This window comes from Gnatocerus cornutus, chromosome 5 (genome assembly GCF_029298725.1).
Source record: "Gnatocerus cornutus isolate USDA-ARS CGAHR chromosome 5, icGnaCorn1.1, whole genome shotgun sequence".
NCBI classification, from domain to species: domain Eukaryota; kingdom Metazoa; phylum Arthropoda; class Insecta; order Coleoptera; family Tenebrionidae; genus Gnatocerus; species Gnatocerus cornutus.
The window spans coordinates 14,664,304-14,691,095 of record NC_142237.1 but is presented as its reverse complement, the minus strand read 5'-3'; the positions used below and the strand labels follow the sequence as shown (position 1 = coordinate 14,691,095).

At 38.3% G+C, this 26,792-nt stretch overlaps 5 protein-coding genes across 6 annotated transcripts; 3 read left to right on the top strand and 2 right to left on the bottom strand.

Annotated features, from left to right (window-relative positions):
* Positions 1-413: 413 nt before the first annotated feature.
* LOC148174955 (uncharacterized) lies at positions 414-14,506 on the bottom strand. Its single transcript, XM_088037379.1, has 5 exons — positions 14,277-14,506; positions 7,976-10,428; positions 7,756-7,839; positions 3,233-7,697; positions 414-2,044 (listed from the first exon to the last, which is right to left on the bottom strand). The coding sequence occupies exons 2-5, from the start codon at positions 10,413-10,415 to the stop codon at positions 505-507; spliced, it is 8,529 nt and encodes a 2,842-aa protein (XP_087893505.1). The 5' UTR covers positions 10,416-10,428; positions 14,277-14,506; the 3' UTR covers positions 414-504.
* Positions 2,246-3,215, top strand: LOC148174956 (brachyurin-like). The gene is made up of 5 exons (XM_088037382.1): positions 2,246-2,472; positions 2,523-2,689; positions 2,734-2,820; positions 2,866-3,005; positions 3,051-3,215. Exons 1-5 carry the CDS (start codon positions 2,255-2,257, stop codon positions 3,213-3,215), a joined length of 777 nt encoding a protein of 258 aa, XP_087893508.1. The 5' UTR covers positions 2,246-2,254.
* On the top strand, positions 10,468-19,578 carry LOC148174954 (uncharacterized). Of its 2 annotated transcripts, none has more exons than XM_088037381.1 (6): positions 10,468-10,739; positions 15,641-15,772; positions 15,819-15,890; positions 15,935-16,310; positions 16,374-16,581; positions 16,634-19,578. In XM_088037381.1, exons 2-6 carry the CDS (start codon positions 15,669-15,671, stop codon positions 19,495-19,497), a joined length of 3,624 nt encoding a protein of 1,207 aa, XP_087893507.1. In that variant the 5' UTR covers positions 10,468-10,739; positions 15,641-15,668; the 3' UTR covers positions 19,498-19,578. The 2 variants fall into 2 exon arrangements, with proteins under 2 accessions (XP_087893507.1, XP_087893506.1); XM_088037380.1 differs by lacking the exon at positions 10,468-10,739 and adding an exon at positions 15,258-15,472.
* Positions 19,579-21,105: 1,527 nt separating this feature from the next.
* On the top strand, positions 21,106-23,486 carry TyrRS (Tyrosyl-tRNA synthetase). Its single transcript, XM_088035933.1, has 5 exons — positions 21,106-21,213; positions 21,720-22,219; positions 22,270-22,410; positions 22,458-23,121; positions 23,170-23,486. The coding sequence occupies exons 2-5, from the start codon at positions 21,727-21,729 to the stop codon at positions 23,420-23,422; spliced, it is 1,551 nt and encodes a 516-aa protein (XP_087892059.1). The 5' UTR covers positions 21,106-21,213; positions 21,720-21,726; the 3' UTR covers positions 23,423-23,486.
* Wdr59 (WD repeat domain 59) lies at positions 23,478-26,597 on the bottom strand. The gene is made up of 11 exons (XM_088036943.1): positions 26,464-26,597; positions 26,263-26,386; positions 25,992-26,127; positions 25,725-25,943; positions 25,637-25,682; positions 25,519-25,605; positions 25,267-25,269; positions 25,185-25,214; positions 24,241-25,117; positions 24,066-24,186; positions 23,478-24,015 (listed from the first exon to the last, which is right to left on the bottom strand). Exons 2-11 carry the CDS (start codon positions 26,367-26,369, stop codon positions 23,497-23,499), a joined length of 2,145 nt encoding a protein of 714 aa, XP_087893069.1. The 5' UTR covers positions 26,370-26,386; positions 26,464-26,597; the 3' UTR covers positions 23,478-23,496.
* Positions 26,598-26,792: the final 195 nt, after the last annotated feature.

Below are 26,792 nucleotides of genomic sequence, written 5' to 3'. Positions count from 1 at the left end.
ATCATTACACAGACAATTAATAATTAATCGGTAAAAGCGAGTCACCTGAAACGTGTGAATTATTAATTACACAAACCCCTGTTTCCTTTTTCCATAACGCACTCTTTAATTTATTTGTATGATTTGTATTAACAAAACTTGTTTTTACATTAAAATATTCAAAATATAAACAAAAAATCTACACAGAATCACGGCAGTGCAAAAAATGTATACATCTGTATAAAAACTAACAGAATTCTGGTTAGTACCATTAGAAAATTAATTATGTAATACATGATCCGAACAGGTTTAATTCACATACCTATTTACAAAGCCTGTTTTAAATACGTGAAATTTTCCCAACTACAAATTTATATATAAATTTGTCATAATTCTCTACAACTTTGGATAACTTTGATGAAACTATATTATGTATAATGAAAATACAATTAAATTTATTTAATGCCTTCTGCAGGGAGATACAATTTTAAAGTTCCATCCGTCGTATTCACTAAAACTGTATTATCAACTAAATGTACTTGTCCTTCTCTTCCCATGTTCCTTAACACTATCTACGTCACATTTTTTCCCTTTCGCCTGCGCTAACATTGTCACTAACTTCTTCGGGGAGTCTCCTACGATCCATCCGTGTTGAACCGGTCTGTCCTCATCATCCTCAAGTTCGTCACGGATAGGTCGCACTTCTATCAAATCTCGCGATTCGTCTTCGCTTGAACTAGACCAGTGGTAAAGAGGGTTTGCTGCAATTCGTTTTCGACGGTTAGCACTGGACGTCTGTGGCGAATTTTTCGTCTTTTTATGCGGAACTTCCTCAGTTACTTGGCTAGTTTCGAAAATCGGGATGTTCTCAGGTTCTACTTTACTCTCTACTTTAGTTTCAGGGACACTACTGCTGGTTCCATTAATTACGTTATTTTTCTTTACTGATTCTACTATCTGCTTCTCGAGTAACGCTTCAAACGATGACTCGTCGGAGCTCCAATACTCGATCAAAACGTTTTGCTTGCCACTCGTGCATTTTCTCTGACTCTTCCGGCTCGCAACTCCGATGCATTCGCGGAGTTCTTGCTCGAGGTTGATACAGCTCTCTTCCGTATTGTTATTCTTCTTCTTGTGGCGCTTCTTTGAATACTTTTGTAGATTAAATTCATCGTCGCTTGAGTCGGAGTTTCCATGACTGCGCTTCTTGGTTTTAATTTTTTGTTTCTTTTTACCTACACCGCTTTTATGTAACAACGAACACGTTTTTGGACTAGTTTCTTTCGACTCTTGAGCTTTACTGTTGACTAATTTATCGAACGCTAAGTTCATCTCTTCTTCAGTCATTCTTGGTTTTTTATCCGTTGCGTTCTCTGTTGGTTCTGAACAATTCAACACGAAATTTTCCACCAATTTCGTATTGTCTATCACTGGAATATTTCTGATGTCTTCATCAACGCTTCTGGACTTGACCGCGTTTTTGAAGATGCGTCCCATGATCATGCACTTCTTCTTGGTAATGTTTTGCTCAGTCTCAGTCTTCGGTGGTAACATTTCGGAAACTGAAGAAGTGCTTGATGACAAGGCGTCAATACTAAACCCATCGGTATAATCTCTACTGTCATCATCACTCCCATCCAGCTTTTCAGTCTTCTTCCCTTTTTCCCGGAATCGTCGGAAATCGGGTTTGGTAAACACATCGGAATTGTCTTGAGTTTCTTCAAAATCGTACACGTCGTGCTCTTTCGAGTTCATTTCAAACTTCTTTAAATTCGACGATTTCGAGTTATGCTTGGTTTTCCCCGCTTTCTTATTTTGCGGCTGACAGTTTCGCTTCATTTTTGATGGTTTAATGTGGACTTCGGGATCATCCTGAGTCTTTACGGAGGATCCAGAAGTCAGAATCTTGTCTATATTTAGTTCTTCGGTCGGAATGGAGACTTTCAAGCCTTCAAAGACTTTCATGGCGCCTTTGGTTAGCATTTTTTTACCATCGACAACGCCGGAGTCTTTGAAGTTGTCGTTGTCGTTGGAAGAGGATATTTCTTCCAGATCAATGACGGAACTGCAAGAAAGAAGTTCTGTTGAGTATTTCAATCTCAAATGTTCTCCAGTCGTAAATTATTATCAATTGAAAATGTTCTATCAGAGATTAAAGTGATGACTAGGTGGATTTAATTTTACAACCAGGAGCCTCTGAAAATAGGCTGCGAACTATTTGAAAATTCTACGATAAGATAAAAATATAGACAGTTAAATTTAACATCGAGTCAAAATGAAAGTTCTGTTTTTGCTCGCTGTGGCCAAATTCTCTGTTATAATTGCTCTTGGCAGTAGAAATGACCCAAGAATCATTGGAGGCATAGGGGCACCGGCTACCAGATTCCCATATTCAGCGGCCATCTACCAAACCACCGAAGATGGTACATTCTTCTGTGGAGGATCTCTGATAAACAATCAATGGATTTTAACATCAGGAAGTTGTGTTTACAAGTATGATCGATTTCGCGCATTTACTCATTTACTTCTACACGCTATTTCAGTGCTGTGGAATTTCTTATCCAACTCGGATCTCCAAAGTTGAAAGAATCTGATTCAAATCGTGTTCTGTTGTCCACCGAAACTTATGTTGTTCATCCTGATTTTAATTCAATGACTTTGGAAAATGATATTGGTCTAATTAAGTTGCGAATCCCGATAAATTTTACAGGTTGTTCCTCCAAATGTTAATTGCTTTAAAATCAAACGTTTCAGATTATATTAAACCGGTGCCCTTTGGAGAAATCAATTTTGATGCAAACGCTCCAGGAATAGCGTTGGGTTGGGGTCAAAGAAGCGACGGTACTTATCAAACTTATAATAGCAATAACTAAATTTTGATACTAGCGGAGCCTGCTCTTTCTGAACACCTGCAGTATGTCTACGTTGGATCCATCAGCAACGAAGACTGCGCTGCCGTTTTTGGGCACCAAATTAAAGAGGGTATGCTCTGTGTCGACGGAAATTACAACCAAGGATTTTGCAGAGTACGTTCCACACTAATAACTTTCGACTAGTTTGAAATTTTTTAGGGTGACACTGGAGGGCCACTAGTCCAACATGCACCCAACGGCGATGAACATGTTGGAATTGCAAGTTTCATAAGTCAGAACGGCTGTGAGAGCACCGATCCTTCTGGTTATACAAGAACTTACTACTACCGCGACTGGATACAAAATGTAGTGGTAACCATGTAAAATACAAAATTACTTACTCTTTCTTCATGTTTTCATTCGAAGTATCCAGTTCTGTATGCAAAACCTCCGATATGACCCGATCGAAGGAAGACACCACCGTGTGTAACTTCTCCATTTCGTTTCTCTCACAAAAAATCTCGTTCTTCCCACTAAAAACCTTCTCAAATGTTAAATTCTTGTTCTCTTTCTTGGAAGTCGCGTTGTTTACTTCCCACTGTGACGATATTGTGGCAGAATTAGATTCTTCCTGCGAGAAGTTGTCGCCTAGGGGAGTTCTGATTCTTGAGCTATCTGAATAGCACTCCACAAAGTCACAGTTTTCTTTTTGGGAGACACAGTTGCCTTCCAACCAATCGGTTTCTTCGCCACGTTTCAAGTCTGGGTTGTTCAAACCTTTTGATAAATTATTTAACTTCTTGGAATAGGACGACCCCTCGGAGCCGCTCTTGAGTAAGCTGCAGCACTCTAAGAACAACTCTTCGTCTCGATTTAGCACTTTCCTTGACTTCTGCTCGTCGTAGTTTCGTAAACTACTATCTTCAGAGATCTCTTCGTATTGCAGTGGTTTCAGAAAGCTCCTCTCGGTGTTACTTTGAGTGGTCTTCTTCTCGGAGTAGACCGAGACGGATTCAACTTGTTTCGAGTCAGCGATGTCAATCTCATTGTCTAATTCCATGTTATCGTTTACGGATGAAGACACCGAAAGCTCTTCAATGTACTCCAACCCCGACCGATTCTCAATGATGTTTTCCAGTAATGTTATCTGCTTCTCTAGAATCGTACCAGCGGCCGCATTGGACATCTCCGACTCCAAATAATCGACGTTTTTAACATGAGTATCATTGTTGGTAACCAAACAGTTTTCAGACTCGAAACTCTTTCGCTCAGCCAGACTTTTGCACCGGCGGATCTCCGGTGGCGGCTGCTCGTTTTCATTCTGCATGATGATCTCGTCGAAACTCTGCGCTTCTCCGTCTTTCTTTAGCATGGGTTTGTTCAAAACGTCGTTTATAATGTCAGCTAATTTCAAGTTTGAGTTATTTACATTCACAGTAAATGGAGAAGAAAATTGTTTGCAATCTCCATCGTCCATACTTCCAAGCATGTCCAATAAATTCAGCTCTTTGGTAGAATTAGTCGACATGTGTGTTGTTTCCGTTTCTTCGTTCGTACTCAACTCGGTTGATTTATTTTTCATGGCAGCTTCTTTGGCTTCAAGCTCTGATAGTTTCGAGATATGAGTCAATGTGCGTTTGTGTTTCGTTAGGCTTTCCATACGCGAAAAAGATTTGTTGCAAATCTCACAGTAAATATTTTTAGATTTTTCGGTGCTTTTGATGTCACTTTGGCTCTCGTTTAAACTAGCGTCGGTATTTTCAATCGACTCGACACTCAGGAGGTGCTCAGAATCGTTTAGGGAGTCGACGGACTGAGCCGGATTTTTGTTCTTATGCTTCTTTGACTTCTTTTTCGAGGTTTTCTTGTTCTCTGGGGACACTTTGACTTCCGTGTCAACGCACTGTCCGTTAACTTTATCATAGTCGGGTACAGCTTCTGTTGAAATTAACACCGCTTGCTCTGAGAGATTCTCCTCAATTACTGCTATCGATTTCTCCAAGATATCCTCAAGAACATCGAAATTATCATCATTGAACTCATTGGAAATCTCATCGAAAGTGTTGAAAAACGTATTAGTTGGTTTAGAGAGGACAATGTTTTCGTTAGTGGTGGATTTCAGCAAGTCGAATAATTCGTCTCCGTTTAGTTTCTTCTCCACTTGGCCGTTTTTGACCTTCTTTTGTCGATGTTTGCGCTTACCACCAAAGATGTCTTTTGTAGTCTCTTTGATTATTTTCGATATCGTTCGATCACTCTCGATATCGTCCAGAAGAGGGTCAAGCAAGTCCGTCTCGTTGTAAGAGGTAACTCTCTTGGAATTTCGCGAGCTGCGTCTAAGTTCTTTAGCATTCTCGGCGCTGGTTTTGTCGTCATCATTCTCTTGGCTGTTTGAAGTTTGGTCGTCGATGAGTTTTAGAGTGTCGTCATTTATGGAGTCTTCTTTAGCTTCAGATGGTAAAAATACGTCATCCTGAGGAACCGCCTCGATCTTCGGAGGAACGTTTTCATCCACCACTGATTCTGATAACTCTAACAGGACATCATCAAACACGCTCTTTAATGCTTTGGTTTTCACGGATTTGGAGCCTTTTCTGTTGATTTTCTCTGCGTCAGGGTTCTTCTGAGCTTCCGCCCTGTTTCTAGTTTTGATAGACTTCTTTCTCTGTTTGTGTTTCCCGGCTCTTTCGTCTACTATAGAATTTTCTTTGAAATCTGAAGCGTTTTTATCGTCGTTTGACTCTGCGGATAACGGCGACTCGTCATCGATAATATCACTGACGGCGTTCTTCCACACGATATCATCCACGTTGTTCTTCGTAAAAAAGTTGAACTTATTGAACATCGACAAAGTTTGACTTTCGCAGTGATCTAATTGCTGCGAGTTGTCGGAATCTTTAGTTTCAGTTAGTTCTAACTTCGTAAAGTCTTTACATGGTAACGTTAAATTCGCTGTTACCAGTAAAGAATCTTCGAGCTTGTTGTCAATTCTGCTCTCAAAAACTGGATTGATAGTGTTGGAGAGTTCGATATTTTCACACAGGTTATCATTGATTTCCATAAGAACGCTCACGTCTTTCTTTTTAGACAGTTTGGCATCACATTCGAGATTTAGCTTCTCTTTTGAGTGCGCAACTTCTTCAAACGAACGGTCTTTTGGTTTGTTTGCAGTGTCTAATTTCTCGGTTTCTTCTATAGGTGGTGGAATGTCTCCATCGGAAACTGAAGTGAATAAATTAATAGGCGTATCAACTGGTTTATCCTCAAGGTTGCTATTGTTGATTTCAGGTAACAGACTTCTTTCTTCTTGCAGTAGATTTGAAAGGGGAACTTCGTCTTCGGAATCAGTCTCGCGGGCTCGCTTCTCTGGAGAGTTGGTCGTTTCGGTTTCTGTGGTTGGATTCACTATAAAGTGATCGTTTTCTTTCAAATCTTCTGTTAAAGAACTGGGCTGCACAAAAACTTCCTCATCATTACCAAGTTCTTGTGTTATTTGAGTCTGTTTGTCATCATTTAAGCTCTCAGCATGATAATCTACAGACGTTACAGGTACTTCACTTTGTGGCACTTTTTCACCGTCATCACTTAATTTACAGCTCTGTTTGACATTACTAGATAAGTCAAGGCACTCATTTTCACTGGCTTGAGAGCGTAGATGGAAATGCTCGTTCGAAAACGGAACTTTCAAGATATACTCAGACTTCTTCGGTTCTTCATGCATCTGACTACCTTCACCACGTACTGTTGAGTCGTCAAAAGTTTTACTAAGTTTGCTTGTTAGCATTGCTATGCAATCATTTAAGCCTCTCACCGGTTTTCGAACTTTTCTTTTGGGTTGAACAGCACTTGATTGTGGTAATAGAGGCGGCATTTCAATTTCTAGCTTCGGTAAAGAGACATCCTTGTCATCAGTGATATGTTCAACTTTCTCATCTTTGTCGTCCTTCTCGATTTCCAAAATTGGAGGTTTTTCATCTTCTTGATTTACATTAAGATCTGAATCAGGGTCTGTTACCAGTTCCCCAAAAAAATCCTTCACTTCAGTTTGGTTAATCATCTCTGGAAGACTTGGAGGACCTTCGCTAGTGATACTTTTTACAGCTCGTAATTTCTTTGTGTTCGGTTTTTTTATTTTAGACTTTTTAATTTTATTCCCAGGATTTTTGTTGTCGCTTTTTCGCTTGCGTAAATTAACACCATCTGACTGCGGGACGTCGTCTGCAGGAAGTTTTTTTTCTTGTACTTCAGCTTCGATGTCGTTTGACTCGACTATATTATTAAAGACACTCTTTACGCTTTCTGTGTTGTTGATTCTCTTTTTCTTTTTAACTGGAAAAAACCGTTTGATGTTCATTTTATCCGTCCCTAGGCTAAACTCCGAGCGCTTTTCTATCCTCGGGGAAGAACGCTTTGTTTTAACCTCTTTCTTAGCCTCGTCGTCTTGTAGCTTTGGCGCAACTTTCGCAACTTTTTTCGGTGAAACTTTGGCCGCATCCTCAACTGCCTGTGTGGTAACATCTTGAATTTTATCACTCTGATGGTTCTTTATTTTCCGCGTGTATTTTCTTCGGACAATCCGTGCCGAGTTCGTATCGAGAATTCGACTAGTTAGAACTTGGTTCAGACTCCGTAAAGATCGCCGGTAATTGTTGTTTTGACCCTTACTCGTTTTTTCGTAGTCGGATTTGACGACAGTGGCCTGCTCTTTGGTTTTTCCACGGATTAGTTTTCCACATTTGAATTTTGGCTGCTTGGTCGTTTTCACTTGTCTGGTTCTTGGAGTGTTGAAGCCGTCCTTCAGTGAGATGATCTTGCGGGTTATTCGCTTCGGAGGTAAATTAGCCAACATACGCTTAATTGTCTCAGCTAAAAAAATACAAAATTAGTGCATTTTACTGTCGAGATATATGTAGAGGCATATTACCGTCACTTGGTTTGTCGTAGGTCTTTTTGTACACTTTTTTCTCGGAAGGTTCGGTCTTTTGCGTGTAAATCCGCTTCACCAGACCTGAAAGACAAAAAGATGTGTTGTAATGAGAATGTTAATAAGCCCGACAAAAAATGTCTAAATCTCTACTCGCGTGCAAAATGCCGTACATAAAACAACATCTTTGTATTTTTGTGATGTAATGCAACAAAATTACCTCTTCTCTTTCTCCGAGACTTGGCCCCAAACGGTCTGTATTTGCACTTCTTTCTTGCCAGCATCCAAGTCCAATCACCGCCACATTCCAAAATGTGTCTATGTAATTCACCTAAACTATTGCACTGTTTCCCGCATTTCGTACACAGTCTAGCATCACTTCTCTTCCACACTTTGCATTGATTCGAATTTTCTAAAACTCCAACTTTGCCTAGTACTGGGATACTTAGATGTCTATACAATTCGCTCTGATTTCCTACAAATTCGTAGTGCTGCACCCAAATATACTGATGCGCTGCACTTTTATGCTCCAAGAACTGTTTCAAATTTTGAAGCTTGAGTCCACAGGCTGCACACACATAAATTCGTGACCTCGCCCATTCACCGGTGAGCTCAACTTTCTCATTTTTCGCCCTTACTGTGTTGCTTGGAAGTTCGAAATTTTCAGTCTCTTGAGATGAACAAATTAAGGCTATTTTATCAGATCTATCGATCTCGTTTTCAGGTATTATGTTCTTGGTAGACCTTAAGTTGAGATAGCTTGGAATTTCAGGGATTTCTTCGTTTAACTGACTTGTGGTATTCGCAGGAATTGAAGGTTCTTTCACTAGTTCGAACACTCTGTTGATAATATCGTTCAAAAGTTCTCCAATCTCAGTGGAATGATCGTCATTGAGTGAGTCACGGTTTAATTTATCTAAGGCTGCTCTTTTGCTGACTTCTTCTCGGAGATCTTCAAACGGACCTCTCCTGTCAAGAATTCGATTGAGTTCTTCGCGCTTCATCGTGCTTTTGTATTCATCGCCGGCGAAGTAATCTAAAATCTCTTTCGGGCTTTTCTTATCGTCGATAATCTTCTGTTGTCGGTTTTTTATGACGTACTGCGTCCACATGTCTAATTTACTGAGATCTCTGTTTTCTTTATGTTCCAAGATACTCGCCTGGTACTTCCGACGCGTAAAGTACTTGTAATGAACTTCGTCCTTCTTCATCTGCGTCTTCTTCTTTGAGGGTTTAGAGCCGTACTCAATTTGTGACTCTGGATCATCACCGAGCTGATTCGACAATAGCAGCGTCGTCGGAGCAATCGCGTTCAATGAAATCTCACATCCGTAGTTTTCAGAATGTAAACTCTGAGTTTCCGGCGGAGTGGAGGAGATCTTCTCAAAATTCGATATCCGACTTTCTGACTCCTCGTTTTTGAACAATTTCCCGTCGATGTGGTGGAGGAGATTCTCCTGGATGTTACATTTAATTCTATTGAAGAAAGCCTTGTCGAAGACATCGTCAAATGTCAGCGAACTGATCTTCAAGTTATCGATGGAATGATCGGTGATTTTCTTTACTTGGAAGAAGTGATCGAACTCCGGGTACGGATTGATGAAGTTAGACACTGCTTTTGTGGTCTTCTCCGTGGTTTTCGCGCTGAAGTTCTGGTCGAGGCGATCTTGTTTCTTCTTCTTTTCGTTGAGATCTCGAGTACGCCTCTTTTTAGGTGGTTCTGTTACCTTGGCTTGTATTCTCTTGCTCCTTTTGACTATCATTCGGGAACTTTTAACAGAAAGTTTTTTACTTCGGAGGTTCTTGATGTTTCCTGGTTTTGTTGGTTCTTCTATGATGGACCCGGGGAGCTCGAGCAACTTTGCTTCTCTTCTTCTCTGTTTCTTTCGCACGGTTTTAACAGGCTCAGCTTCAGGCTCTTGCTTTTGTGACTGAGTGACTGAGTTTTGAGAATCGGAGTTTTGAGGTGTGATAATGTTATGACATAAAGCGTTATGATCTGCCAAGTGCGAAGAATTAAGAAACCTGAGTTCACAACACAAACAACCATAATATTTGTTAGCATGATTCTCGATTAAATGTTTAAAAAGTTCCTTTAAAGTATGTTCTGTTGTTGTAAATTTATCACAATAAAAACATGGCGTACTCGTGAGGAAGTTTTGATGTTTTCTCAAACTTACACGTCGTAATTGTTTTGAAGAATGGCACCTTTCAACGTGTTTCTGCAGCAAGTTGATATTAACAAAAGTTCGATCACAATAAAGACAAAGGACCTTCCGAGGGCCCTTCATCTTACTTCCATCTGACTTTGTATATTTTGATAGTATTGTTTGTACTTTTTCTAGAGGAAAACGGCAAAACAAAGATCGCTTTGTTTCATTAGTTCCTGATGGCGATTCCGATTTTAAACTATCATCATAACTCTCCGACTTAAGATATTTTGTTTCTGATGATATAGGCTCAACAGCGTGTGTTTTATAAAGTTGGCCATGATCCTCCGCTTCTGTAAGATCGTTTTTACAATTAGACTGCGTCGCACTGCTCGCTGTAAGTGGACTTGATGTGCTGTTGTGCAAACTGTTGGCTTGCATGCAAGTAACTTTCGTATCGTCATTTCTATCGGAGCCAAAAGAACCGCTGTTTACCATAATGGATGCCATAAAAACTCCCAACCTGCAAAAAAAAAGTTGCACTAATGAAAGAAGTGGTAGCAATGATTAAATTAAGACTATCAAACAACAAATGCATATTCGTCGCAAATTGAAATTCCTGCTCAGTGCTAAACTTTGGACACCATAATTAGCATTTTCGGAAATTTCAGAAATCTCAATGTTAACAAGAAAGATAAGAGCTTATCTGTTAAACATTTATCTGGGATCAGAATTAAATTCGTACATTTCAATAACAGTCTTATGTAAAATAATGTGACGATAAAGAGCCCTGAAGCTCGGCCACGACCATGAAATTATAAAAGCGGTTATCTGGTAGGTACTTGATAATTTTTTGTTTTTTTTTGCCACGAAGAAAAAATCGATTAGCGTTGAAAGTCTGTTCACATCATATTATCTTATATCACCACAGAATAAGATAAAATAAGCTTAAATGCATTAAATAAAATAAAACGTCGCCTAAGTAATAAATTGCATAATTTTTATCTAAACCCTCACGTACAAAACTGTGTTACAGATAAGATTTTTTATTTCTCTATTTAACTTGAAAGAATCTACGATGTACTCCCCTCAAGTGAAAGTTTTCAAATTAATTTTTGCATCTATGAGATTTTAAATAGTTTCCAAAAGTTGTAACGTCCTTTACCACACTAAAGTTAAACAATGCATAATTTAAGCGCCACTTCATAAAGTTATAACAACTTACCCCGGAAACTTTTAACAACAATCAATGAATTACAGTTGATTGTAATTATCATAAACTGTGTAGTTTCGCTCTTTGCTGCAATATTCAAAATCAGGACCGACTCAAGCCTTAATGCCGCAACGCCCAAAGCAAAGATATTAGGGTTTGCTTTGTGCAGAATATTTCTATGGATTTATGTAATAATTTATTCATGAAAATTTCGAACCTTTGGATCTCATATGATTGTTGGTATTTAGCGTCTGGTGATCAAGACAAAATGTACACTTTGGCGATGTTGTGTTAAACACCCTCAAGACACGAATGTGAGAGTAGAGACTTTTTCTCAAACAAAACAGTTTTACCTGAGTTTTTGTTGGGTCCGAAAGGTACGTGCATTTAAGCGCGTACTCAAAGTAATTCTACTTCAATGCGAACAAACATATTTACACAATTTAGCTGATTATTGATTATCTTTTGATGAATCGAAGCTCAGATAAACAGTTTGGATCTCAGCGTTCTAAAATGATTAGTTTATTTTGCACGTGGATTTAGCTGCAGTATTACGATTATTACACAGGGCCTTCGGACGATGTTGAACCAAAGAAGTAAACTTAAATTAAACCTGAAGGCTTTAAAAACTCGTTCTGTTAGTACATAGATGCGACAGAATAATTATAAAGTTATGTTTACAAAGTTTACACTATAAAGACAATCATGTGTTGCGTAATTTAAAGCCTTTGTTTGAACGTCATCCAAGCTGAAACTTCTATAAACTAGAAATAATACTGTCCTGAACTTGGTGAAAGAAATTGTGCTGCAAAAACAGAGCTGTCTGTTATGTAAATCTCAACACATGTTTATTTCTAGAACTGCTTTTACATAACGCATCGTTTTACCAGAAACAATGAATTTAAAAGGAAAAAAGTAGTGTAATGACGATAATTGTAATTATACTGCATATAATTCAACTATTTTATTATGTTCAATAGATAACGAAATGTACTAAATCGCAGTCCTGGTCACCTTGCATTATTACCAAATGTTGGTAACACTACTAGCTCGTATCAGGTAATGTTTAATTTCATACTATGACTTAATACAAGAGAGCAACCAACACTATTTAAATTCGAAAACTACTTCCACCATATGGTATAACACTAGAAGGGGATGATATCGATCGATCATATTCAGTTAGTTAACCCATCTACATACGTTAAAATTCCCAAAAGGGTAAATAAACACCAAGAGAAATTTAAACTGCTTCGTTTTATTTAGAAACGAATCGATGTGAAGAATTAAAAAAAGATGTAAAAACGTTCTGCTATTTTTAGAATTTCATTGTTTTGTATTTAAAATAAAAAATTACTCCCAAATAATGAAATAACAACATTTTAAATGATCTAACGAACGTCAAGAATCAAATGGATCTAAACGAAGATCTAAAATATCTCAAAAAGGGAAACTCTGAATATTTGGAAAATTAAGATCCAAAGAATTGAAATGAATTGAACGACCCGGCGCATTGGGAGGATACGAAGGATGGTTTGGGAAATCTATAACGGACCTGAGAGATCCGAAGTGAGAAATATGTAAAATTTGCTCTGAGGGACTCAAAATATCCAAAAACCGTGAAATAAATGACAATTCGCGAAGGATGAAAAAAAAATATAAATAAAATTGGAAATTGGAAATTGGAAAATGGAAAATGAAAAAAAAAAGATTCTATTCAATATATTCGTGTCTTATCTTATAAGATAAGAAAAGCTTCAATCTTGAAAAGGCTTTCGTGTAATTTTGTGGCTGGTTTTGAGATTACTGAGTAATCGTGCGGAAATCCATAACTCTGTACTCTAATTGGATTTATTTCCCAGGACTGTACACCTGTGCGCAAAATGGTAAAGTTTAAGATCTTTTAACCCCAATCTAAATATCAGGTTTATTTGATGAGCTATTCTTTTGGACAACATTTTTTATTATTTCTCTCAAGCAGGAATTTACAACTCTGTACCTTTATAATACAGAAAAAGATATTTTTCTACGCGAAAAGACTGATTTATTGCTCTAGTGCGGAACTTTACCATAAAAGTTTGCTATACGCATTTTCCGGCTCTAATTAAATATCTGAAGCTAAAAGATCACCGGAATTCAAAAACTCGTATCTATCTCAGAAACGCTCGTTTTTTAGCTCTAGAGTTACGATCTATAATCTGGAATTTTTGTAGATAGCAGCTTTGTTAATCTTTCAAAAAATCAATAATAAAGATCATAACTATAAAATTATCAAGGATACCAACAGGTTTTAAATTTTAAAGCCTTTTTCGTAAGATAACACGTTCAAATTAAAAAAGTTTTAAGTTAGAAAGACTGGAGATAGGTCAAAACAAAACACATATTAATGTGGGGCGTAATTTGAGAATCACCGCCCCAAAAAATCGAAAGAAATAACGGAAAAAATCGTTGAAAGTAAATCGTTTCGGAATGACACGTCATTTTCTCGGAGCAATACAATTTGACGATTGATTAGCACAAGAATTGTTTGCAAGCCACTGTTGGCCCACCCGCTAAGAAAACACTTAAACATGTAATTTAGCGCACAAACCGTTAATCTCGATTTCGAAATTTCGATTCAATGACAAAAATAATAATCATGTGGCATGGATCATTGTTGGTTTTTACAGAAAACTGTAGGAACGTTACCTTAGCAGTGATTCTTGAACGGAGTAATAAAAATATTGAAAACTCGTGATAGTACTTTAATAAGACGTGTTCACTGATTTATGTTTACAATGGTACTTGGACTTAATGAATTGTAGTATAATAAGAGATTAGTGGTACTAAAGGTACTTTGTTGCAATGAACACATGTGAATTGAAACAGTACGAAACAGTTAAAAGTAACGGAAATAACACAGTTGTAAACAATAAACCTAAACGAATCAGTCTTTCGTAACAAAATCGAATTTTTTTCGTTCCTTAACAGACGCTTGTGTTGGTCTTTTTTTTTGAAAAATTAAGCGTTAACGCCTGAGATTACAAAAATAACGTTGTAACAAAATTAGAAACGGTGTCGAAATATAAAAACAGCCAGGGCAGCGTGTTTATAAAACTCAGAACATCGACACCCTTCTCCCAAGGACATAAGCGAAAACTGTCATTTAAACCACTTACCCAAAATGAGGTTATTCCCTACGACAGAGATGTTGTAATTGATTGCTAGCCAATAGGCACCCACAACAAACTAATTGCTGCCTCATTTTCAGTTTTAGAAATGCATTTTAGGTTAATATCAACAAACAATACACTATGTGTTAATTTAGCACAAGGCAGGGCATCATCGTCAAAGTTCACATACGCGCAGTGTTAACAGACGATACTCGTTCGTGTGGTACGGAAATGCACGACCTTGCAAGCATGCGCCTTGTTTGGGCTCCAGCTGATCGTTGTCTTATCAGAGCAACTTGGGGAGACGTGTCCTGCAATGATAAGTTTAAAGTCCGATCCTAACATGGTCGGAAGAAAGAATTTCAATAACTACAATGTAGCAATAGTTCAATCATGATGGGGTCTAAATATTTAATGCAGCGTTGCATTAGACACGGTGGATTTAATTACTGTTATAAAACTTTCGATATTTTTTATAAAAATTAAAGGAAACGGAGAAATGATTTTAATATTTTCATATACGATCGTGCAAAAAGTAGGCGTTTTTCGAACAGATGTTGGTTCAAAAATTGCCGTTTAGTGAACCCTTTTTTTTGAATACGACAAATCAGCGGGAATTAGCTGTCCCAATATTATTTATATTTGCCATTTGGGGACAGACGATTTTGGCTTATTATTTTTATAAATTAGAAATGGACAATACTAGATAAAGCGTTGTAACATACAGGTTTAAAAAGTTTTTTCATGCCATTCGTGGCTTTAAAGAAACTCGTGTTCTTTTAAGTTTTTACACGTACCATAGAAATAACTATTAATTGTACGCAGTTGACAATTCTGTATTCCTTTCCCAACCGATTGAAACTGATTGGTCGTTCGCATTTGTTTTTTCAACGTCCAAAAGTTTAAACTCGCACGAATATTATCTCCAAGTTAAACATTTTTTGTGGTATCCCAAATTCAAAACGCGATTTTTACCCGCCAAAACGTCGATCACTTTTTTTAGGGGAATTTGAACCTTGCATGACAGCTAAAAATGCGAGGTTATGTTTGTTTGATTTGTACTCGTTGATCGGACGTTAAAACGCAAGCGGGAACCTAAAAAACAGTTCGTTGTTGTTTTACAGTGACTAACATAATCTGTTTTTGTGCATTGTGCATGATTATTTAAATTTATGCCATTTTTGCATCGTTGACGTATAAAGGTAAGATTATTAAAACATCACAGCACATCACAGTTTATTCACCGCTTAACCTTGTATTTCGCCTTGTGTTGTAATATTGAAATCTTACCAAATTTAAGAAGTTTAGACTATCATTTGTACGCGACATCAAAATCATTGTTTACAAACTTGTCTTATTTTTTTCGTCAGAACGTCGCCAATTGAACACCTTTCAACCATGGACAGAACTCCTAGTCCAAGTCATAGATATAACTCTCCATTTGTGTCATGTTCAGTAAGAAGTAGAACACTATCAACTCCAACCCGATTGGGTCACAGAAGGTATACTGATATCATAAAATGTTCAATATAACATGTTCCTTTGTAGATATGCTTTAGCCAACACTTTTCAAACACCACAACTCACAAAACAGAACAGAACATGGAATTCACACATCAGGTAAACAATTTTCTTTATTTAACAAACTTGACATTGCAATTTAGCACAAGAATTGATAGCAACAGCCCTGGCTATTCCTCTAGAGTGGTCCAGTACAATGAGGAACAAGAAAAATCTTCTACAAATCTTCAAAGTCCTCATTCTCGATATGACAAATTAGGTGTTTTCCCAATTGTACATTTTTTTAAAAAGGAATTGCCTGTCCTTAAAAGAAAAGCAGAGGAGACAAGTCCTCTGCTAAACTCTTCTGAGCTGTCAAAATATAACACCACAGAACATAACAGGATGTTACTAGAAAAAATTATTAAGACAAGCCCAGGGAATATGAGCCAGGATTCTCCTCACAAAAGCGATTTGAGTGCAAAGAGCGTTTTGGATGCTTTGAAGGAAATTTCTAGAAAAAGGATACAGTCTAATGGAGTAAGTGAAGCAAAAATTTCATTTTCAATTCCCAGTTACTAATATCTTTTTTTTTTGTGATAGGAAGAATTTGTTCTAAATGAAGATGGTAAACGAATGTTTGTAGACCATGATAATGAAAATAACTCTAGAAAACGTCAAAGACAGAACTCCCACAGAGAGGATCATTTAGCACCGTTAGCACACAGAAACAAACCAATTGATGAAGTGATGGCTTCACGGTCGTCTATGGAAGGTTATTTTCCGAAAAAACTGAAGCAAAGTCATACAGGTAATTTTATTTTCTTATTATAGAGATAATTAATTTATACTTCAATTTTCAGAAAAAATAGCCACGCCTAAACCAACACCAGTTGTAAAAAAAATTGACGTAGAAACCCAAACTATAGCCGCTCAACAACCTGTCGCTCCCCAACCAGCTCCTGAACCCGAAGTAACCAAAAAAGAAGAAAAAACCGCGCAGGAAACTAAACCCAAGAAGACATCTCCTGTTAGAGTTTTTGATGAGACACCTTTGGTGGCTATGAGGAGAAACAGGCTCATCGCCCTTATGGGGTCGCTGAATAAATCAGAAGCTCAGAAGACTACTGAGGCAGCAAAACTGGAAGAACCTGTATCAAGTAAACCGCTCGTGTCTATTCTATCAGGAAGTACCAAAAGTCCACATAAAAGTCCCAAGCACGTCACATTTAATCTGCCTGAAACTGAAAATTCAGTGACAAGCAGTGAAAGTAATCCCTTAACTTTAACTAGTCCGAGTTTGAACTACCACACGGAACAACCTAGCGTAACTAAGACATCAATTTCTCTTGTTGTTCCCATTGTATCTGCAACTGTTGTTGAATCAAAGTCTCCTCAAAAACCACAAGAAAGCACTCAAATTGTGCCTGTGCCGATTAAGAATGATCCCGCACCAGCTACATCATCGCCAGTTTTGAGTACTGGTTTAATGTTTGGAAATCCAACATTATCTTCAAATCCCGTTTCCAGTGGTATAACTTTTGGTACCAAACCAGAACAGGGAAACAGTGTGAGCGTGAACGTATCTAAAGAAAAACCCGTTGGGTTTGCAACTCCCAACTCTTTCACCCAACCAAGCGGTGGTAACGACAATACAAAACAAGCAGGTTTTAAATTTGATCTAAAAAACACTCCAACTACAACAGCAGCAGCACCAGCAACTTCTTTATTGCCGCAGTTCACTGCGTCTAATTCTAAAGGAAATCCACCACCGCATTTTAGTTCTCCAAGCAGTTTGGGTCAGGCATCTCTTTCCTTCGTCGGTGCGAGCAGTACAAACCCACCAATATCATTCTCAGCGAAATCGACAACTTTGGGAGCTACTACCAGTACGCCATCCAACTTCGGTGGTGCTTCTTTACCTAGTTCTTTTGCTCTACCACCCACAACAACACCGGCAAACTCATTCGCGCCGCCGAGTTTTACAAACAAAGTTTCGTCACCCAATTTCATGTCTTCGACTCCTACAACTAAACCACCAATGTTTAGTTTTGGCCAAGCTACAACCACCGTTGCCACAAACTTTACTGCGCCTCCTGTTGTAAGCACAGTTGCATCTTTGATGGTTCCAAACAGTGCGACCACCGCGACTTTCACTTTCGCTACGTCAACTGCATCTGCTGCCCCCATGTCCTTTGGGATGCAGAAAAGTGCGGTGTCGACAGCCTCACCTTTTAACACTCAAAATAATTTTGCCTCAACCACATCATCAGCTCCAAGTGTTTTTCCGGGTGCAGATACCAAAAAGACGCCGACGAATGCTTTCTTTTTTGCTTCTCCAAATACGTTTAATAAAAGTGCCGGTGATGCTCCTGCTTCCGGATTTGGTGGCGACGCAAAATCGCTGTTCACGCCAGCAGCGGCTCCATCGTTCAACACAACAACGACAGCGAGTTTTGGAAGTACCAGTACTTTGACTTCTACTGCAAGTCCGTTTGGAGGTGCCAGTGCTACTCCTTCGTTTGGTGGTAACTTCGGAACATCAACTAATCCGCCCCCATTTAGTTTAAATGCGAACACAAATTTCGGTGGTTCTAACTTTGGAACTCAGAAATCAGGATTTGGTAATTTGAGTGATAATAAGAGTGGTTTTACTCAGTCGTCGGGAACTTCAAATCCACCGTCGTTCTTCCAGTCTTCGTTTGGAGCTACCACCACCGCGTCAAGTTTCAACGCCGGTGCAAACACATTTAGTACAACACCAGCAGCAAGCTTTGGTTCAACGGAAACGTTTGGACAAGTAAACAACAACACGGGAACTTCTGCTTTTAATTCTCCGTTTGATAAACAGCCGTCTTCTAGTGTTATACCATTTGGTGGTCCCAATTCATCTGGGGCACCCAATGCAACACCATTCGGTAGTACTAATTCTGCAGCTCCCAATGTGGCGCCATTCGGTGGTACTAATTCTGTTGCAACTGCAAACGTGGCACCATTTGGTGGAAGTAATTCTTCTGCTGCTCCCAATGCTGCACCATTTGGTGCTACTAATTCTTCTGCTGCTTCCAATGCTGCACCATTTGGTGCTACTAATTCTTCCGCAACTCCTAATGCGGCACCATTCGGTGGTAGTAATTCTGTCCCAGCCCCTAATGCGGCACCATTCGGTGGTACTAATTCTTCCGCAGCTCCTAATGCGGCACCATTCGGTGGTACTAATTCTTCCGCAGCTCCGAATGTGGCACCATTTGGTGGTAGTAATTCGTCTGCAGCCCCGAATGCAGCCCCATTTGGCGGGACTAATTCGTCTACAGCTCCCCCTGCGACACCATTCGGTGGTTCTAGTTCTTCTACAGCTCCTCCAAATGCGGCACCATTTGGTAGTAGCAATTCTTCATTTGGATCCGGTGGTTTCTCAGCTAATCCTCAAGGATCTCAAGGGAACGTATTTACTTTTGGGTCAAGTACTGGTACGAAACCTGGTGTTTTTTCATTTGGTAACAGTGAACCCCCAAAACCGTTATTTAACTTTCAAAATGATAATAACACGAATGCGTTTGGCGCGAATAGTAAGGGATTTGGTGCAAGCAGTCCTCCATCTACATTTGGGGCTATGGCAACGCCACAGTTTAATGTTCCACCAACTGGAATGTTCAACATTGGTGCGGGGGGAACATCTACTCCTAGTAGATCGAGGGTCCCACATAAGTCAAAACGGCGAAATTAAGTAATGTAAATTTTATTGTGTTTTAATTTAAACCTGTTTTTGTTAACATTGTATAATCAGAATATAAGAATAGACTAATTATCAGTTGTTTTAATTGTACAAAAAAATCTGGAATTGCCTAATTACCTACATAAAAAAATTCCTAGAAATTAACAAAAATTTAATATTGACCACATACATTTACTCATGAGGTTGGTTGAACATATTGGGAACAAATAATAGTATTATATTTACGTGTCTATATATGATATATTTACATATTTACATTTACAATAGTTTGGACAAATTTTAGATCAGTAAAATACATAAATTTGAATTAACCGCCTTTATTCATACAATTTTTTCAGGGAGATGGGGCGTGGTCAAGTAATTCTGGTGTTTTTTAATAAATAAAAGAATAAAAGAAATTAATTTAAAAGATTCTATTTATTTTCCAATTCCAAGTGTTAAACTAGACTAAAATGAATAAATTCTCAATTAGTAATAATAAATCATTATGAAAACAAATCAAATTTATAACTAAAGGGTAAAATATAAAAAATATCCCGGCGCATTCACCATTTTTAAAAATAAGTTTTCTATTTCGTGTTTTGATACGAATTTCTAGACAATTTTTTTTTTTCAAATCGATAATTTGTGTTTTCTGTTTCGAGGTTTAACTGTAGTTTCAACGTGAGGGAAAGAAAACAAAATCCATTGACTTTTGAACAAATTTTACTCAGACACAATATATTCATTATATTATAATTCAAACATGACTTATATATTTATATTATTAAATTTTAACAATCTCTAGCAATAAATGTTTTTTTTTTCAACTTTTCAATTTTTAGTTTTCAACCATTGAAAGCGACAATAGAGATGTGAACCGTATCGGTGTATTTAGTCAGGACCGGACTCCCCAGAATTGGACCCCCGATGATTTACTCGAAACAAAAGAGAACAACACGTGTTTTATCTGTGAGTGTGATGGAAAGAAATGTACACTCACTCAGGGGTCTCCACCCCTTAGCTGGTGGACGATGAGCGGCTCGATTTCCTTTGTCTTCTGGATCTGGAATTACACTTCGTGTTATTGGGGACAACAATTACAAAAAGAAAAACTATTACCTTCGCTAAGCATCTAGTCTCTTTAAAAACGGCTCTTTTAGCTACTGGTCCACGGCTATTCCTGCTCTGGAAATAACTTAGTTTAGTGAGACGACCTTGGTGTAGTGGGCGCAAACGCTCCACAAGTGACCAAGGGAACTCTGCAGAACTCTGCTTATAAAACAAAAACAACACAACACAAAACAAATCAACAAACCTTTGGGTGCTAGCACTCAACACTTCCAAATCTAAAAGAGAAACGGTTAGAAACTCAAACCTGTGGTCGACATCTTCTGATTGTTTTTTTTGTTTCGCACATTTGTTTGAATTTTTGCGCGGAAATAATAACAACAATGTGGCTGTGTTAATGATACAGCTCTCGAAGAAAATATATCTTGTAAAAGGACTAATGTGAAACGACGAATTAAAGTTCGACTGTAACTTGTATGATATACAACTGTATTGTTGGTTCCCTGTTTCACTGTTGGGAGTATGACCTTTTATGCAAAGCTTGTATGACATTTTGATAGATGTCGCTACCTTAGCTGCTGTCAGACGAAGGTACTGACAGGTGACAACGTGGTCTCGAGTGTTGTATTCTTGAAATTGTGATTGAAATTTTTTCTGGTATGTTTTCAGAAATACAACTTATAACTCCGGCAAAAATCACTTTTTTAGAAATATAATTAAATTGCTTTTTCTTTTCAAAAATCATACAAGATTAGATATAACCTAATTTTCTGACCTGTCAATGTTACGATTTAAAATTAATGTAGAATTGTTTAAATGTGATTCTTCGTAGCGTTTTAAAAAATTGTAAATAAAACATAAAGCTTTTTTAAAAAAAATTGAGTGTGTTCTGTATTTTTTAATAAATGTGCTGGAATTTCCATATGGCAATTCCAACTTCTTGTAAATTGATTATTTTAAGAGACCTTTGCGGTTTACAGAGTGTAAATTAAAGCAATGTAAAGGAATGGAAAATTATTAATTTATGAAAGGCAGTGCTGTTATTTTGGATGATGCAATTCATCAATTTATTCAGACCACTTTTTGCACACACAATAAAAAATAGAAACACATCTCTCTTATTAGCTTATTTCACAACACTTTATTTTCTTTTTTGCTCCAAGGCTCACAATGGCAACCCCAGAAGAAAAATACACCTTAATTTCTCGCAACTTGCAAGAAGTGTTAGGAGAAGACAAAATAAAATCAACACTCAAACAACGAGATCTCAAAATATATTGGGGAACAGCGACAACCGGAAAGCCCCACGTAGCTTACTTCGTTCCAATGTCCAAAATAGCAGATTTTCTACGAGCTGGAGCCGAAGTTACGATACTTTTTGCGGATCTTCATGCTTATCTAGACAATATGAAAGCCCCCTGGGAATTGCTTGCTTTACGTGTCCAATATTACGAACATTCTATCAAAGCTATGCTCAAATCTATTGGAGTACCTATAGAAAAGCTACGTTTTGAAAAAGGGACCAATTACCAGTTATCCAAGGAGTATACTCTTGACGTCTATAGATTAAGTTCAATTATCACGGAGCACGACGCTAAGAAAGCTGGGGCGGAAGTCGTCAAACAAGTGGATCATCCTCTTGTCAGCGGTTTGCTGTACCCAGGTAAAAATGATAGTAAAACACCTTTTCCTATCTTATTTTATGTGTTAAAGGTCTGCAAGCACTAGATGAGGAATACCTGAAAGTCGATGCACAATTTGGTGGTATAGATCAGCGAAAAATATTCACGTTTGCCGAAAAATACTTGCCCCAGTTAGGTTACCAAAAAAGAGCGCATTTAATGAATCCCATGGGTACGTTTCCCCTCTTTTTAGTTAAATCAACTGACGTTTTAAAACAGTTCCAGGTCTGACGGGGGCGAAAATGTCCTCCTCAGAAGATGACTCCAAAATCGATTTATTAGATAGTCCATCACAGGTCAAACAAAAATTAAAAAAAGCGTTTTGTGAACCCGGTAACATCCAAAACAACGGATTACTATCATTCGCAAAACACGTCATATTTCCCTTACTTAAAGAGGGAGAAAAGTTCGTCGTACCACGCAAAGAGGCATTTGGTGGTGACATTAAATTCGATTCATTTCAACCACTAGAAAATGCGTTCGCGTCTCAAGAAGTGCATCCAGGAGACTTGAAAGCCAGCGTTGAAGTTTATATAAATCGATTGCTAGAACCGGTTAGAAAAGCCTTTGAGGAACCGGAGCTCCAAGCTTTAGCACAGAAAGCTTACCCTGTAAAGAAGAAAAATGAAGACGAACTCGGCCCACATTGTCTGGACATTCGAGTGGGAAAAATTGTGGAAGTAGAGAAGCATCCCAACGCAGACTCCTTATACGTTAGTAAAATAGATCTTGGGGAGGAAGCCCCCCGAACTGTTGTCAGTGGACTTGTTAACTTCTATCCCATTGAAGAAATGCAGAATCGCCTGGTTGTGGTTCTGTGTAACTTAAAACCGTCGAAAATGAGAGGCATTGAGTCTGCGGGGATGGTCTTGTGCGCTTCGACGTAAGAAACGGATAATTATCCACGAAATGAATTAATTTTTAATTGCAGAGATGAACCCAAGAAAGTTGAAATGTTAGTCCCACCACAAGATGCCGTCCCTGGAGAGAAACTTCACTTTGAAAATTACGAAGATGGAGTCCCGGAGCCTGTTCTCAACCCTAAAAAGAAAATCTGGGAGAAGCTCCAAGTGGATTTTAAAACGAACGACGACTGCATAGCTCAGTGGAGTAGTTGCAACTTGACCACAAAATCCGGAGGCTCTGTAAGAAGTACAGCCATCGCAAATGCTTTTATTAAATAGAACAAATTCACTTTTATTTATGATTTTTGTATGGAAAAGTCCAATAAAAACGAGACTCATAAAATTCTATTTATTTAAACTATAAACATACTAGCTGTCTCTGAAAGGCACCGACAACCACATCCCGAAGGACACACATCGCGTTTTTCAAACCACTGCTTTAAATGTTTGGTGTGTCCTCCATGGCCGCAAACCATGCAACAGTTTGCAGAGCCCCTCACAGATAAATGACATATGATACAATTTAAAGAGAACTTCTTACAGTTACTACAGGTACAATGTTTAGTTGGTTCTGAACACTTCTTACATTCAGGAGAAAATTCAACACCGATGTGACTCTCAGAAGGTCTGCACATATACTTTAAGACTTCGGCGCGATTATAGAGAAGTCCCCATCGATGCAGGATTTCCGCGTATGATACTTTGAAGTACTCGTATAAAGGAGGAGAGGTACACTTTTTTAATGAGAATCTTCCGTTGTTTAAACGGAGATTGTCTAAAGACGCTGAGCGCGTTGTTTTTATGGACGCAAAGGTCCAGCCGTCTGGAGGAGCTTCCGCTGGAGGAATAGTGTGATAGGGGGAGCCCCCATTCTATAAAAAAAACGGTAGTGTAATTAAAACGTGGCTCTAGTGTTACTTACGGTGGAATTAAAAAGATTTTTCCTGGACGACTGAGGAGTATGGGAGGCTCTACCTTTGCCAAAAATACAAGATAACATGGCAGCCATTTGAATATCCGAATGAGAAGCGTAGTGGCTAATTCTGCAACAAAAAACAAAAAGTTTTGTTACGAATTGGCGCCCCTAAAGCGCTTACAGAGCCTCCGCCAACTGCTTTCCGAAGGGATGCCCTCGCCACTGCTCGCTGTTGTCTTGATTCGCGGCGATGAGCTCCGCCAGGGTCCATGCTTGCACTAAGTCCCATCGCCCCACAATAGCAGCAGTCGCCGCGTTGTGCTTACAAATAGTCGTCGTATCTCCATCTAAAATGTACTCTTCGGCCAATTGTCGATTCGTTGGTAACAGCCCCGAGAGGTCATACACATGGACTACAGCTTTGGATGCGTTTTTTGACTTTATCCGATATCGCGGCTTTTGGTGGTAGTACGAAGAGACAGTAACATGCCCAGACGACCGCTTTGAAAAAATAGTCTCCAAAGCAGACAAAGCTCTCGGAGTCGTAGCTTCAACTTTCCCTGAAAACCTCCGAGTATGCGGGGCACGTCCGAAACAGACCAACGTTCCAACTGAGCAGAATTTGGCACCGGAAGTGCGTGGAAACGGGATGTATGCGTCGTTGTAGCCGCCGAACACGTTTCCGGGCTCTGAGTACGCGGCGTCGAAGATTCTATCGTTTTCAGAGTCTGCAGATAACTGCTCCAATGTTGTCACCATCTGTCTTAAACACGATTCTAAACAAGTGCGGTTTTTGGAGACCCGTTGCTGTGCTAAATGGTTAAGAGTTTGGAGAAGTTGAGTACCGATGGTATCGGTTACTGTTGATTCTGGAAGGACTTGGAAAACTGGGACGACTCCATGAGGGTACGCGTTAGGAAACGTAACTTGTAAATGGACTGAGAAGCTGTTAACATTTGCAAAGACTGTGCAGGTTCGATTCACCGGGTCCATCGCAGTGACTTCCAAATTTGGAATATGTACATTTAAAAGAGAGAATTCGTGTTGTAATGGTTGCGCTTTATCGGAAAACATTCAACGGATTTATAAAAACTGAAAAGAGTGTTTTCTAATTCCCGTTTTTACATTCATAGATATGAAATAACGGGTAGAAAACTGTATAAAAGTAAATTTTAACATTTTACAGAAGGTGTACTTTTTTGTTTACATGCTATAACAATAAAATTTGAGCATTTTACTATTATTACTGTTTACTATTAAACGTGCCAAATTACGAAATAATAGAAAACGAAAACAAACTCAACAATTTTCATGATTTTCTGTTATTAAAACCTAAAATTCTAAACGAAAATTAAGTATTTTATAACTTCAAGTTGGCTTTTAACTGTGCCAAAATTATAAAATTATTGAGGAAGAGAGAGACAAATTTTATAAAATTTTATTTTTAGTTTGAAGACACCCAAAGTCTGTAAAGCTGCAACACCGAAAAATACCTGATCTCCTAATAGCCGTGCAGGTAGATGAAAAGAAGGCTTATTGTTAAGGACTTAAAAGTCAATTGCGGCTGTAAATCAAACATTTAAGACCTAAAGCCTCTCTACTTTTATGGAATAATTCGAGTACCTTACTCATAGAAATGAATAACTAATGATTTAATAACCGCACTTGGGAGGCTTCAGCTATGGCAGATAACGATAAAGACGGACGGCGTGCGTCTCGCAAATCCCAGATATGTATAAAAGTATCGACGGAACAAGAAGCTAAGATGTTGGGGTCGGAACGATGCCAATTTAAGTCGGTTATGACGCGGGTGTGAGCTCTCAGAGAATGGGTTTGAATTAACTCGTGGGAACGCCATGTTAACACTTCTAGTCGTTGATTACTCTAGAAAATTAGGGTGAAGGATGTGGCAATTTAGAGGGAATTTCTTACTGAAATTACGCAAAGTTCGCGCTTGTGGAGCGTTGGATTCCACTCTGCTGCTCCTACGTCGTATTTGCTTTGTCTTGGAAACTTTTGAACGACTTCTAGTTCTTCGTCGAGGTTTCTTATGGCGATGTATCTCCGACTACAATAGGCAAATAAGTATTAAAAATTAAAAAAAATCATGGAATTTTAAGACTTTATCAAAAGGTACATAAGTCTGATAAAAAATTGTAAGTCAATTATTCAATCAGTCCTTTAGGGGCAATTTATTTCTTACCCAGCTAATAAAACATAAGTCCCAGAATTATCCACGGCCATTGCATTAGCCTGCAAATCTCTCCCTTCAAGAGCAATGTAATATTCATTGTTCCAAGTCACAGCCATTATAATTCCAGTTTAATCTAAAAAAATCCGAAACGTGCAATTAAACAAAAATAAATTTATCTTTAATGACATGATCTATTATTTTAATTATTACCTTTTAATAAATACTCTTTCAACAAAAGGAGGTTCTTCTATAACCAAAAGTTTCTTTTTTTCTCGTCACGTACACGAGAACCATTTAATATTGACATTAGAAATCAGCTGTTTGTCATTTGTTTGTATACAAAGTCGGCTTTGTATGACTAATGCGAATTGCCATTACATCGAAAGCTCTTGAGGTCATTACATTAAAATTAGATAATCTTCTACGGTAAAACCAAGTGGAAATGTCTTATAATTCAAAAATAATCAATTAGTAACGGCTTGGTGTGGATCGGTATGCAATTTTGAATTTCTCCAATCACGACTTTTGATCAAATGAAA

Coding starts and splice junctions, on each gene's coding strand:
- Wdr59 (XM_088036943.1), bottom strand. CDS start 26,369: ATGGCTGTGACTTGGAACAATGAATATTACATTGCTCTTGAAGGGAGA. Junction 26,128..26,262: donor ACTTATGTTTTATTAGCTGG/GTAAGAAATAAA, acceptor TGCCTATTGTAG/TCGGAGATACATCGCCATAA. Junction 25,118..25,184: donor GTTATTTCATATCTATGAAT/GTAAAAACGGGA, acceptor TTTCCGATAAAG/CGCAACCATTACAACACGAA.
- TyrRS (XM_088035933.1), top strand. CDS start 21,727: ATGGCAACCCCAGAAGAAAAATACACCTTAATTTCTCGCAACTTGCAA. Junction 22,411..22,457: donor GCATTTAATGAATCCCATGG/GTACGTTTCCCC, acceptor GTTTTAAAACAG/TTCCAGGTCTGACGGGGGCG. Junction 23,122..23,169: donor ATGGTCTTGTGCGCTTCGAC/GTAAGAAACGGA, acceptor TTTTAATTGCAG/AGATGAACCCAAGAAAGTTG.
- LOC148174955 (XM_088037379.1), bottom strand. CDS start 10,415: ATGGCATCCATTATGGTAAACAGCGGTTCTTTTGGCTCCGATAGAAAT. Junction 7,698..7,755: donor CTACGACAAACCAAGTGACG/GTAATATGCCTC, acceptor GTATTTTTTTAG/CTGAGACAATTAAGCGTATG. Junction 2,045..3,232: donor AATGAAAACATGAAGAAAGA/GTAAGTAATTTT, acceptor TCTTTCTTGCAG/TTCCGTCATTGATCTGGAAG.
- LOC148174956 (XM_088037382.1), top strand. CDS start 2,255: ATGAAAGTTCTGTTTTTGCTCGCTGTGGCCAAATTCTCTGTTATAATT. Junction 2,690..2,733: donor AATCCCGATAAATTTTACAG/GTTGTTCCTCCA, acceptor CAAACGTTTCAG/ATTATATTAAACCGGTGCCC. Junction 2,821..2,865: donor TTGGGGTCAAAGAAGCGACG/GTACTTATCAAA, acceptor TTTTGATACTAG/CGGAGCCTGCTCTTTCTGAA.
- LOC148174954 (XM_088037381.1), top strand. CDS start 15,669: ATGGACAGAACTCCTAGTCCAAGTCATAGATATAACTCTCCATTTGTG. Junction 15,891..15,934: donor ACATGGAATTCACACATCAG/GTAAACAATTTT, acceptor ATTGCAATTTAG/CACAAGAATTGATAGCAACA. Junction 16,582..16,633: donor ACTGAAGCAAAGTCATACAG/GTAATTTTATTT, acceptor TTCAATTTTCAG/AAAAAATAGCCACGCCTAAA.